The sequence below is a fragment of the Rattus rattus genome, chromosome 2 (assembly GCF_011064425.1).
Source record: "Rattus rattus isolate New Zealand chromosome 2, Rrattus_CSIRO_v1, whole genome shotgun sequence".
NCBI lineage: Eukaryota > Metazoa > Chordata > Mammalia > Rodentia > Muridae > Rattus > Rattus rattus.
The window spans coordinates 41,686,917-41,698,703 of record NC_046155.1 but is presented as its reverse complement, the minus strand read 5'-3'; the positions used below and the strand labels follow the sequence as shown (position 1 = coordinate 41,698,703).

Sequence of the window (11,787 nt, the reverse complement as noted above, 5' to 3'; positions counted from 1 at the left end):
ATATCCTGATTACTGGGGCTGGGGGTGGTGGTGGCAAGTTACCCAGAATGGCAAGACAGGGCCTTTCCTGAAGAGTAGCAAGAAATCAAGAAGACAGCTGAGGTCACAAATTCAGCCTTTGAGGACCTCTGCCAAGGGAGACAACAGGAAGCCCATATCTGGCAGGCAGTCCAGTCTCTTAGAATCACCTACATTGCAAGGTTAGCCTAAATTTCAGATTTAACCAAGGCCACTTCACCTTAACAAACTGAGAACTGCGATAGAGAAGTTGGTCAGTACAGCCCCTCTGCAGGAACACCAAGACAGGTCTGGTAGAGTTAGGAACAGAAGACTGAGTCAACAAGAAGCAAGAACACTTAATTTAGTTCAGGACTGAACCTGAGAAAAGCCACCATCCACAGAGAGGTGGCTGTGCTCTGCTTTTGCTCAACTGGTATAAGATCTGAAGTCTTCCTGGGCATGCCTGGACCTTTTATCCATGGACGTACACACGGATGTCTTCTAGGTCTTATAATCCAATAAAGGCTGCTCATTATGGGCTGCTACAGAGACCAGAGCAGCTGTACTTCCGTAGCTCCCAGTGCATTGCACTCTGCCCTCTTCCCTCCAGAGCTGGATGATGCGCAGAACACATTCCTTGGTACAGCCCACCCCAGTAGACTTCGTGAGTCACACACTAACCTGCTTCCCTGTTACGCTGCCCGAGGTCAATAGTGATCCTCGGGTCTGGAAGGCTGAGAAGTGAAAGGGAAGAATGAGAAGGTGCAACCCAAAGACTGTAAACTTTTATAATAGAGGCTACAAAATCAAAATAAATGGTAGGAGACAGAACGGATTTACAGTATTCTCCGCCCCACATTACAAGAGCTACTCTGACAGTCAAGAGACATGTTTTGGGGTGCCTTCCGTGAACTAAAAGTGCCTTTTCCGTCTCCTCTGTCCCGTCATCCCCTTCATCTGGCACAGGAAGGTAAACAAGGGAAGGACTGATTTCCTGTTGGATCCAGCGAACAGTGACATACTCACACATGAAGCTAATGGTCTGCAAAAGAATGTGCAGCTAGCTAGGGTGGGGTGGGGTGGGGTGGGGTGGAGAGTGATGATAGACCTGGGCAGGGAGGTTACCCTCACCTTCTTGTTGGATCTAGTTTCCAAGAGGCCAGAAAAAGCATGCCAGGCAGACAGCCACCAGCACTGGTCTCAGCTTTCTGGCCCACATCACACGACTGGTAGGTGCAGCCAGTTCTAATTCCTGGAAAAAGCTATACAAGGGCTGCGCTGTTAGACCTCTGAGTTGAAAGGGAAAGACACGGGAAGGTTGGTGGCTGGCATGACTTATATAACGAGATGAGGAATGTTAACAGAATACCAACCGCCAAATTCCAGGCAGAACCAAAAACCTCAGAAGACTTTCACCTTGGCACCCTGTGTGCTTCAGAGAAGGGCCAGGAAGCTCTCCTCAGAAGCTAGGCTAATGCTACCAAGACTCTCACGCTGTGAGGAGAAAACTAGAGTCCACAGGAACTGTGACTTTCTACTACAGATCTGACATAACCCTGAGATTTAGATGTTTACCATATACAAGACACTTAGTAGACGGGAGTACCTGACATGCCGTCCCCCATAGCTAACATTTCTCTCACAGCAGCCACCCTGCTCTCCTTATTTTAGAGAGGTCTGTTCTATGGGACAGTAGCAGCCACACGGTGCTCTCCCATTAACTCCTTTTATAAAAGTTCGGTTTAGATATAACCAAGGATTTGATGCTATGTGGACAAGCTGGGGCCATGGCTGGGACTTCGTATCACTGACCAGTACACAGTATCCCCAGCTACTGGAATAATTTAAGCAAAAAGCACATTTCCAATTGGAAGTAAAACGGCGACACTTCATAACTTTCAAATGTTGACTTAAAAAAATTGTTCTCTGAGCCTGACTAGAGTTATCCTGAGAGTAATAGTAGTAGCTGATTACCAGATAGCTAGGTTGCTAGAACACTACTGTCAGAATAAAAAAGAATTTGTTTTAGAAATGAGACTTTTTTAAAAACTGGGTAATAAACATTAACAGTGCCTTTAGAAGAAGGGCATGAAGCAGTTAACAAGAAGTCCTTTCACAGGCAGGTGACAAGAGCTGTTTTTCTTTTCTCATCCTCAAGGTCACTCCGGACATTGAGAAGTCCAGCCTGGGAATGTAGCTCAGAGGTGAATGCTGTCTAACACATGTGTGGTCACGGTCATGGTCTTGGGGTAGGGTGTGAAAACATGGCAGATGTGTGCCTTCAAAGTGTCTCTCAGTATAAAGCCATGCTGGGGCTGGAGCAATGGCTTCTTCCAGAGGACCCAGGTACAATTCCCAACGCCCATGTGGTGACCCATAACCAGCTGTAATTCCAGTCCCAGGAGATCTAACACACACTTCTGGCCTCTACAGTTACCAGGAATTCAGACATACATAAAATTAATAATAACAGAAAAGTAATAAAGTAACATGTAATATAAAATAAATATATTTATACTATATTAATAATAAACAACATAAAAATTAATCAAAGCCAATACTAGAGTCCTTGGTCTTTTCTTTCAATGTATCCACTGCTCAAACTGAGCATAGTAAACAGTAAAAACAGCACAGACCCTACAAATGGAAGCCAAAGACTTAAGTGGAAATAGAGGGTCAAAACCGATGCATTTGCCCACTGATGGCACTGTGGAGGGCCACTGGGAAAGCAAACGTGGGATGAAGAAACAATGCTGAAGAACTGTGACAAAGCTCCAAGCTGGGACTAGCAACAAGGACAGCTCAGGACTCAGACCCAAGGCTGGTGTCATCTGAGGGATACTTGAAGAGCCCCATTCTACCATGTTCTAGACAAAGCCAATAATCCATCATTGTCATGGGTATAAAAAGAAGCTTCTGCCCTAGTTGAAAACACAATGTGACACGAGTTTCTGCCACCTCAGCACCTTAAAGACTAGCACTTCCGTTTCTTTAGCACAGAACTACCTTCCAAACCCATCCAAGGAGGAGCTGTAGACAGAGAGCGCCTGAGCTGGAGGCTCTACCCTGTCCATGTCCTTCTGGAAACAGTTCACTGGTTATCCTAGCAGCTCACCACTGTACTGCATGGTCTGGTGCTGCTCGCCAAACCCTCTGCACAGGCTCAGATCGTACCAGGAGCAGAGGTGCCAGATGTTTCCTATAGGGCATCAGACTTGACAGCTATGGAAAAATGCAAGAGGTGGAGGGAAGATACATGAGCAGATGAAGGCCAGGGAGGCTGCCACACAGAACTGCCAAGATGGTCACTGAGGGGTCTACTCTAGGGCAGGAAAGCCCGCAAGCACTATACGCGCTGGACTGATCAAAGTTAGCACCTGTTTAAGCAGGCACAGCATCAGAGACATGAAGACTAGAGAACTCATCTACAGGTTTTTCTGTTTTCTTCTGTTGTTGGTTTTGGGTGGGGGATCAAGATTTATAAACACCAAAATGATTTATGTTATAAAATAGCCTTTAATTTCTCCCTCTCACAACATATCACTGATTAAACTGGTGCTGGCACTCAGCTCCTAGGACTGGTCTTCATGAGGAAGGAAGGTGGCAGACCCCTGGCTGCCGTGTAGCTGGAGCAGTGCCAGACACCAAGCTTAGTACAAACTCAGGAGTCCAAATGCCCACGATGTGCCGAAGGGTCAGTGGCTTTGGAGTTCTGCAGCCAGCAGTGTAGTCTCTGTCCGTGACCGGTGCACCAGGCACTCGTGTCTGGGAGTTGCTTCCACTTCCCCTTGCTGTCCTAATTCTGCAGTGCTCAACTCTGAAGTACGGAGGAACACCCTGCCATGGACCTCCAACTCCTGTCACTGCAGGCTCGAATCCTCTGTTTTGCTTTACATTTGCTTCAGACTTCCTGGAGGCGGGATCCACACTAACATGGCCTGCTCCACACAGGACTCTTAGAAAGCCACTTCTTCCATTTTCCTTCCTATGACAGTGCCTGTTAACATCTCTACTCCAGTGGACAGGTCTGAATTCAGGAGTGAGGACTGGACTGCTCGTTCTCTCTAAGCCCTCCAGTCTTCTGTCTTGTTCCCGTTTTCTTTAACATGCTCATCTGCATGTGCACAGCTCTGGAAAGATCCTCTTGTCTCAAGAATATCAAACACATCCTAATCCATGGATTCATTCCTTTGAGTAAGTGATGTCAAACCACAGATTGGTCTCTGCCTTCCCAGATATCTTCCCGTTGCTTGGCTTCCAGTCGTTTTCTTTCTGTAAATGAAGACCAATGTTCATCAGATTATATCATCTTTCACACAGCCAGTGAGCTTTCTCTAATCAAATTACAAGACAAACATGACGGGGTTGCCTGATTGCCTTTCACCTGATCCCAGAGGTTAAATAACATCTTTCTAGCTTTCTTAAGTGCTTTAAAGGATTGATACTACTCTTGGTTTTGTTTTGTTTTTCTTTCTCTCTCTACCCTTCCCCCTTTTCTTTTCTGTCATGCCTAGGATAAAACTCAGGGCTCCACACATTAAACACAAACTGTACCACTAAGCTCCAGCCCAGGTCGCCTGAGTGCTCAGTGCTGTTGAATCTGACACAAGCTTAGGTCATCTGGGGAGAGGGAACCTCAGCTGAGAAAACGCCTCATCACACTGCCCAGTGGGCAGATCAGTGAGGCTTCTTTTTTTGATCAGTGACTGCTATGGAAGGGCTTGACCCCTGTGGGTGGGGCACCTCTGAATAAGCCACGAGAAGCAAGTCAGTAAGCAGCATGCTTCCATGGCTTCTGCTTCAGGTTCTTGTCTGTAGGAGTCAGTTCTCTCCGACTAGGTGGGCCCTGGGGCTTGATCTCAGGCCACTGGGCTTAGAAACAAGCATCTTCGCACAAGGAGCCATTTTCCCAGACTCCCACTGTATTGTTTCTGAATATAAGTAAAGATCTGAAAATAATTAAAACTATTGCTAAGTCAGAACCTAGAGAACTCAAGTGGGCACTTAAGTCTGCCTTCCAGGCAAGTCTGGTGCTTCCGAACAACTGCCCATCATTACATCTCGATAGGGATTACGAATATATATAATTTTTTTGTGTTTATAAGTATTTTGCCTATATGTGTGCCACCTGCATGCCTACTGCCTTTGGAGGCAAGAAGAGAGTGTTGGATCCTGTGGAACTAGAGTAACAAATGGTTTAAGGCATAACATGGGTACTAGGAATTGAACCCAGGTCCTTGGAAGAGCAGTCAGTGATCTTAACCACCGAGCTAGCAACATATTTAATCTTCCACACTACTCGAATGGCAGCAGTATCCCATGGGTCTATTTCCCTACCGTTAGTTTAATGAGAAACAACTTACAGAGTCATACTGTGCCAGTATTTTGCAAAACACTTCCAGGAACCAGAAATGTTCTAGAGCAGTGGTTCTCAGCCTTCCTAATGTTGGGACCCTTTAATACAGTTCCTCATGCTGTGCTGACCCCAACCATAAAATTATTTCTGTGTTACTTCATAACTGTAATTTTGCTACTGTTATAAAATGCAATGCAAATATCTGTCTCCAATGGTCTTAGGTGACCCCTGTGAAAGGGTTTTTTTGTCCCAAAAAAGGGTCAACCCCTTGAAAACCACTGTTCTAGAGTCTACTCCAGAAAGAAAAAATAACCACCATATAAAACGGAGGAAAAAGAGTAACTAATTTTTAAGACAAAAATACACAAATCATGTAATTTACATTTAATTATTTTTAATATAGAGACTTAATTTTTCATTAAAAATAAATGTTTCTTTTTAAGAGTTCTTGTTTCAGACCGACAATGTCTATAAAAGAGTCTTCAAGTCATAAACCAGGTGGATTGCAGAAATCAAGGTGAGTTTAGAATTAACACCTGCTGTCTCAAATCATGAAAATCACTTACAAAATCTCTGAATTACACTAGACTGTACTTTAAGGGGAAGTTGGCTGGGAATGAGAGAGAGAAATTCCTTGCTATTTGGGCACCATCTTGTGGCATCATCTGAATATAGCAACAAAGTTACATGAGGCAAAAATGAGGATCAACAAACTACAAACTGAAGGCGGACTAATACTGCGCCCCAGGATTCACTGCGAAGAGGCAAGCTTGGGCTGGCTGGGGTTCTCCATTAGCAGTGCCAAGGATAATGGGCTTATCCAAAGTTTGCCAGGGCTTCCCAGGGAGTAGCATGGTTCTGAGTCTTAAAAACAGACAAGTTAGGGAAGATTTAAATGCAAAGCAGTTGTGGATGAAATAAATAAAAAGCTGGTTGTGAATTCCAAGGAAAACCACGGGGATCAGGAAAATTATTTACTAGAACTCAAAATTTTCATTAAGATAGAAAACAAATCAGAAAGCTTATCCATAAACAACAGAAACATATGACAGACCTATAATTCCCCAAGTCCAAAATCAAAACAGTTCTGAAAATAAAGTTTTTGTTTTTATTTTAAAGTTTGGACCAAAATTTATTGTTGGCAGTGAACCTAAGCCCGACATGTGACTTGATCCATACTTTGCTTAAGGAACATCAGTGTTAATGTGTTTGCTTTTGTTATAATAAAACAAATAATACAGACACTGCGCCATCTTTGTAAAGTCACAATTCTGAAGTATGTCCAGTGCTAAATGCTCGCTAACAAAAGATCCCCTAACTCTTGCCCGAGCGTGTATGTATGCGTGTATGCATGTGTGTGTAAATTCTGCTAGTAAAACATGAGAACAACTGAGAAGCACAAAGAAACCGTGAACTATGAAGCATATGAAACACAGAGACTATGGGGAAAGGGGTCTTTTCAGTGCTCCCCTCTGAGACAGGGAACAGAAGACTGGAGAACTTGAGTGACTTGCTAAGGCTCAATTATCAGGAAGAACTGAGGCTGAAACCCAGTTCTTATTTTTAAGTAGCATGCTACCCACTATCCTGGCATCTGAAAATATCAAAAGAAAAGAAAAAGCATGTGAAAAAATTAACTGAAAGAAACATGTCCCTTTATCAAAAGAAGATATTACATGGCTGGCTGCATGGAAAAGTTGCCTCCAGTAAACAAAAAAAAAGGAAAGAGAGCGGCAGTAGGACAAGGGAGCAGAAGAGAACAGAGCATGAGAAGGGAATGGCTAACCTAAAACACTTCCATAAACTGCCCTGAAGACGTCCACCCCCAGTGACAGCACAGACAGAAATGCCTATTGAGGGAGCTGACTTCAGTCAGGGAGCTCCAGCTACTGCTCCCACTGAGGGAAGGGAGGTGCTGAAGACTGGGAAGGAACTCTCCAGGGTCATGCTTTATTTGACAAGAAAAGGGAAGGAAAGAGAAGGGCTGCAAATTAAAGACTTTCAAAATTTACTTGGGTTCTTAAAAAATGATCACAAAGCCCACTTGTCGCCACCTACAGAGCAATAATCAGCAAGCTTTGTGAAGAACAAGCCTGGGCAGATTTAATTGCCTTCCTTTATTCCCTGACAGACGTGGCAGATCAAGAGAGGGAGTTGTATAAGCAAACTCTTAATTGTAGCAAGGTTTTCCACAAAGTTTATCAAGTATTTATACGCTCATCAGTGTTCTAGGAAATGGTAATCCAGACCTCATCAGGACCCATTTAACTGGAGAATGATCTGCAGTGTATTAAGCATAAGGAATCATGTGCTGTTTATTTTAGCAACACTTGAAGTGGTCAGTTAGTCCTAGTGTTGACATTTTTGTCTCTGATTTAGAAGCAACCAAAAATAAATAAGTATTACACCTCAACAATTTTCTAACTATATAAGTATATTCAAAAATTTTTTTCACATACTTATATGGTTAGAAATGAAGTGAACTTCAGATAATAGGGCAGGAAAAAAACATGAAAATACCCTGAAAATCTGATTATGGTCAGTAATACAGCACTGCAGAGCAGTGGAAGATTTCCCAGAGTTGGCCACCATGGGTAACCCTGTTTTACTACAAAGAGAAAGTATTGTCTGGAGATGCCTCGAAGTTTGTAGTGATGTAATTAATCAAACTAAATGATTAAATTATTTACCTCCTCTGCTTTAGACCTATGAACCAAATGCTGGCCTTTTAGAACCAGCCAATTAATCACCTACTCCTAAGAATGAAGTGAAATTATGAAATAAAATTATAGCAGACTTTGAAGATGAGAGAGCAGCTTATTCTGAGAAGCAATGACATACATTTCTAATTTTAGTCAGCAATCCAATATTTGGAATAGGGAACACAGGAAAATGTCCCAGATATTTTTGCATTGAGTCCTTTACTTCTGTGGTTTCATCACTGAGCATGAGTCACTGGATGAAAACACCTGATTAAATAAAACCCAAAGCACTCAAGGACGATGATGTGTGCCTCCACTTCCCACTCTCAGCACAGCTCGGATCTGCTGTGCACTCTGCTCACGCTCCAGAGCAGTGTCCCAAGGCTTTTATCTCTGGGCACATGGTGTGATCTGCTGTAGTCACCTGGCACTTCCTTTTCCTCATCTCTTTCAGCTTTAGTGACGCTCCCTTAAAAGACTGAGGTATAAGCTGTTCCACTAAAAGGTCTGGAGAATGCAGGTAGGATAGAGAATTCTATCAGAGAATCTTGAAGAACCTACCAAATGATCAGTTATGTTCAACTCTTTTAGGGGCAGGGTGGAGAAAGTTCAGAGTAAAATACTAGCATTTATGAAAAAAAACCCAAAGTAATCAATATCATTCGTATGTAGAGACAATGAGCACATGTTGTGTGTCTTTTTTCTGTCCTCAGTACTCTGGCAGTCAATAGAATTCTTCATGGAGGACGAAGAAAGGTTAGGTTTTTGTATATTAATGAAAGGATCCATAACAGAATAGCGTATAGATTGGTCCATGCTAATTCTGATCAGCTAGCAAGTACCTGCCAAGGGAGAATGGCGTGACTGATCAGGTACATCTGTTACGTGTAAAGGAAGAGCAGCAATACGTAATAGACTCTTGTCAATACTCATGTCATATTATGACACGGAAAATAGAACCATAGCTTGAATTTGTAAAGCACTTTTTTAACATTATATTATGTTGTACTCAGAAAACCTCTCCAAGCATTACTAGTTGGAAAGCGGACAGAAGAGTGGTAAGACCCCAAAGCCATGTGGTTCTATTACAGCTCAGACTTCTTTGCCCCCTTAGTGACTGATTTGCCCTTGGTCTTTACAGTACGGAGCTGATGGTAAAGAGTCACATCCAGATGTTCTGGATTCCTACAGAGGAAGAAAGGAAGGAGAAACAGGTCCAAACTATCATACAGACTCATATCAAACAAAGGAAAATGTTTCTGTCAGTTAAAGCTGCTAGCTAATCTTTGGTATCTGTAACTAAAAAGAAGCCTATGATAGGGCGTTCTTTGGGGATATAAACCTTTTATTTATAAAAGTAATATTTTCCCCGAGGAGGGAAATGGCAATTATCCCCCAAACCTTCCAAAAGGGTAGAAAAAAAAGAGTTTTAATTAGAAAAGCCTACATTCAAATCCCTTTCTCATTTTTCTAGGTGGTAGCCTATGACTGTTACTTAACTTCAAAACTGAAGACAGACTCTTGCATCAGAGGTAAGACAAAACCATCAGAATTTCTACTTGGGAGTCTCCTCCCAGTGCCTTCATCAACACAACCCTTTTGTCCACTTCTTATACTAGAAATCATAGGAGAGCAGCAGCAGCAGGGGACAGCTCAGTGACAGAGGGCCTGCCTTGCACTGGCCCTGCATCTGATCCTAACACACAGAGAGAAAGGGAGAGAGAGAAGTGGGAGAGCGCAGGAAAAGCCATTGCTTACAAGTATCTAAAAGTAATTTATCCATGTTTTGAGCTTTGCTTAGTACATACAGTCACCAGCGGACTCTAAGTTTGGTTTTTTTTTTTTTTTTTTCCTATTCTTTTTTTTCGGAGCTGGGGACCGAACCCAGGGCCTAGCGCTTGCCCTACTACCACTGAGCCAAATCCGCAACCCCTGACTCTAAGCTTTAAGAAGAGGAAGAAAACACATTTAAGTGAGAACCTAGACTTCATACAACTCCACGAGAATGCTTAATTCAAAAGGACGCTCATCCTTATTTTCTCAGACACAAAGAACAGAAGAGCTGCGATGTAGAATGATAGAATGGTCTTCTGTAATCCAAGCATTAATATATAGAAAGAACCTACCTGGTTGGTCTCTTAATTGCAACCAAAAGTCTCTTGAGCTCCAGTTACCAGAGGAGCTGAGAAGCTGAGGTGGAATGATTACAAGTTTAAGTTCAGCACAGGTAGCACTCACTGTGAGAGCATCACCTCAGATAAGCAAACAATGATACAGTCTTCATTTTAAAAAGCAACAGAGAAGTTAGCACGGTGGCTCACATCTATAATCTCAGCATCCCAGAATCTGATGTAGGCCTGACATAAATTCAAAGGCAACCTAGGCTACACACTAAGTTCTAAGCCAGTCAGGACTACAAAGTAAACTGTTTCAAAATAAACAAGACACTCAGTCAACACTCTAAATTTTAAACTGCACCACAGAAATGTCCTTTGGATAGCAAAACATTTAAAACAAACACTTCAAGAGAAGCAGCATGCTGATGTGCCTGCTGAGAATGAGAGAACACACAGACAATCTTATCCGAGCAAAGCAACAGCTGCAGTATTTGTAGAGATACAGGTGATATTCCACCTACGAGGAAGGCATGGCGTACACACAGCAAAAGGAGTCAGTTCTTCACTAGATACCTGTCATTACCCTCCGCTCATCCTTTTTTGTTTGCTTTTGTTCAGTGCTGGAACTGAATCCAAGGCCTCAGGACATGCTAAGCAAATGCTTGACAACCGAGCCACATCCCAGGCTCTCCCTCTGAGATAACTGCAGCTACGATCCAAGAGTCATTTTCTTCGGAGATCACCAACACAAGGATTAGAACACTGCACACTCTTTGACCCAGTTCTGTTATCTGCCGTCTATAAAGGCGAGAGCAGTCCTTTCCTTTCTCCCTACTCTATAAGAAACCTTTGAATAAACAATGCATTAGAAAACAGAATTGCCTCATTATAATCGTTCAGGTAAATTAGTTGGGTTCACTTCTGAAACTCTAGCACCTGCCATGATGCTCTCACTCACTGGTTATCTGGCCGGTGCAGCCGAGAGTCCGAAAGCTGCCTGCTATCACCAAAGCATAGTGGACAGAAGTATTAATGGCCTTGTTAGACTGGCAATAAACAAGCAGTTTAAAACTTCAATTGGTTTAAAGGAAAAATGAAGTCACTTTTTGGTAAGTGGAATTTTCAGAATTCTTTTCACTGAATTCTATAGATCTTGGGTAAAGGCAAAGAATTTGTCTAAAGCTTGAAGGCTGTTTAAAAAATACTTTGGTGTCAAGCTTGAGTCCAAGTCTTTACCTAGAATTCAAAAACCTATAAAGAGTATATGTGTGTGTGTGTGTGTATATACACACACACACACATATATATATATACACATATATGTTAAGCTTAACACCAAACTATAAGAAAAGCCTTGCTTGTTGGGCTGGAGAGATGACTCAGAGGTTAAGAGCTGATTGCTCTTCCAGAGGTCCTGAGTTCAAATCCCAACAACCACACGGTGGCTCCCAACCATCTGTAATGAGATCTGATGCTCTCTTCTGGTGTGTCTGAAGATAGCTACAGTGTACTCACTTAAATATAATAAATACATCTTTAAAAGAAAATCCTACTTATGAATCTGAGGAAATATTTTCTGAGAACTTGTAGGTAGTAGAAAGTCATCAGAAGA

The 11,787-nt window shown here is 42.6% G+C and overlaps 1 protein-coding gene across 1 annotated transcript in view; it reads right to left on the bottom strand.

The window, feature by feature from the left end:
* Positions 1-2,493: 2,493 nt before the first annotated feature.
* R3hcc1l (R3H domain and coiled-coil containing 1 like) overlaps positions 2,494-11,787 on the bottom strand; it is a 76,464-nt gene continuing 67,170 nt past the window's right edge. Inside the window, exon 7 of the mRNA XM_032891998.1 lies at positions 2,494-4,272. Coding sequence (XP_032747889.1) covers positions 4,205-4,272 — 68 coding nt within the window. The 3' untranslated portion in view covers positions 2,494-4,204. The remainder of the gene's footprint in view (positions 4,273-11,787) is intronic.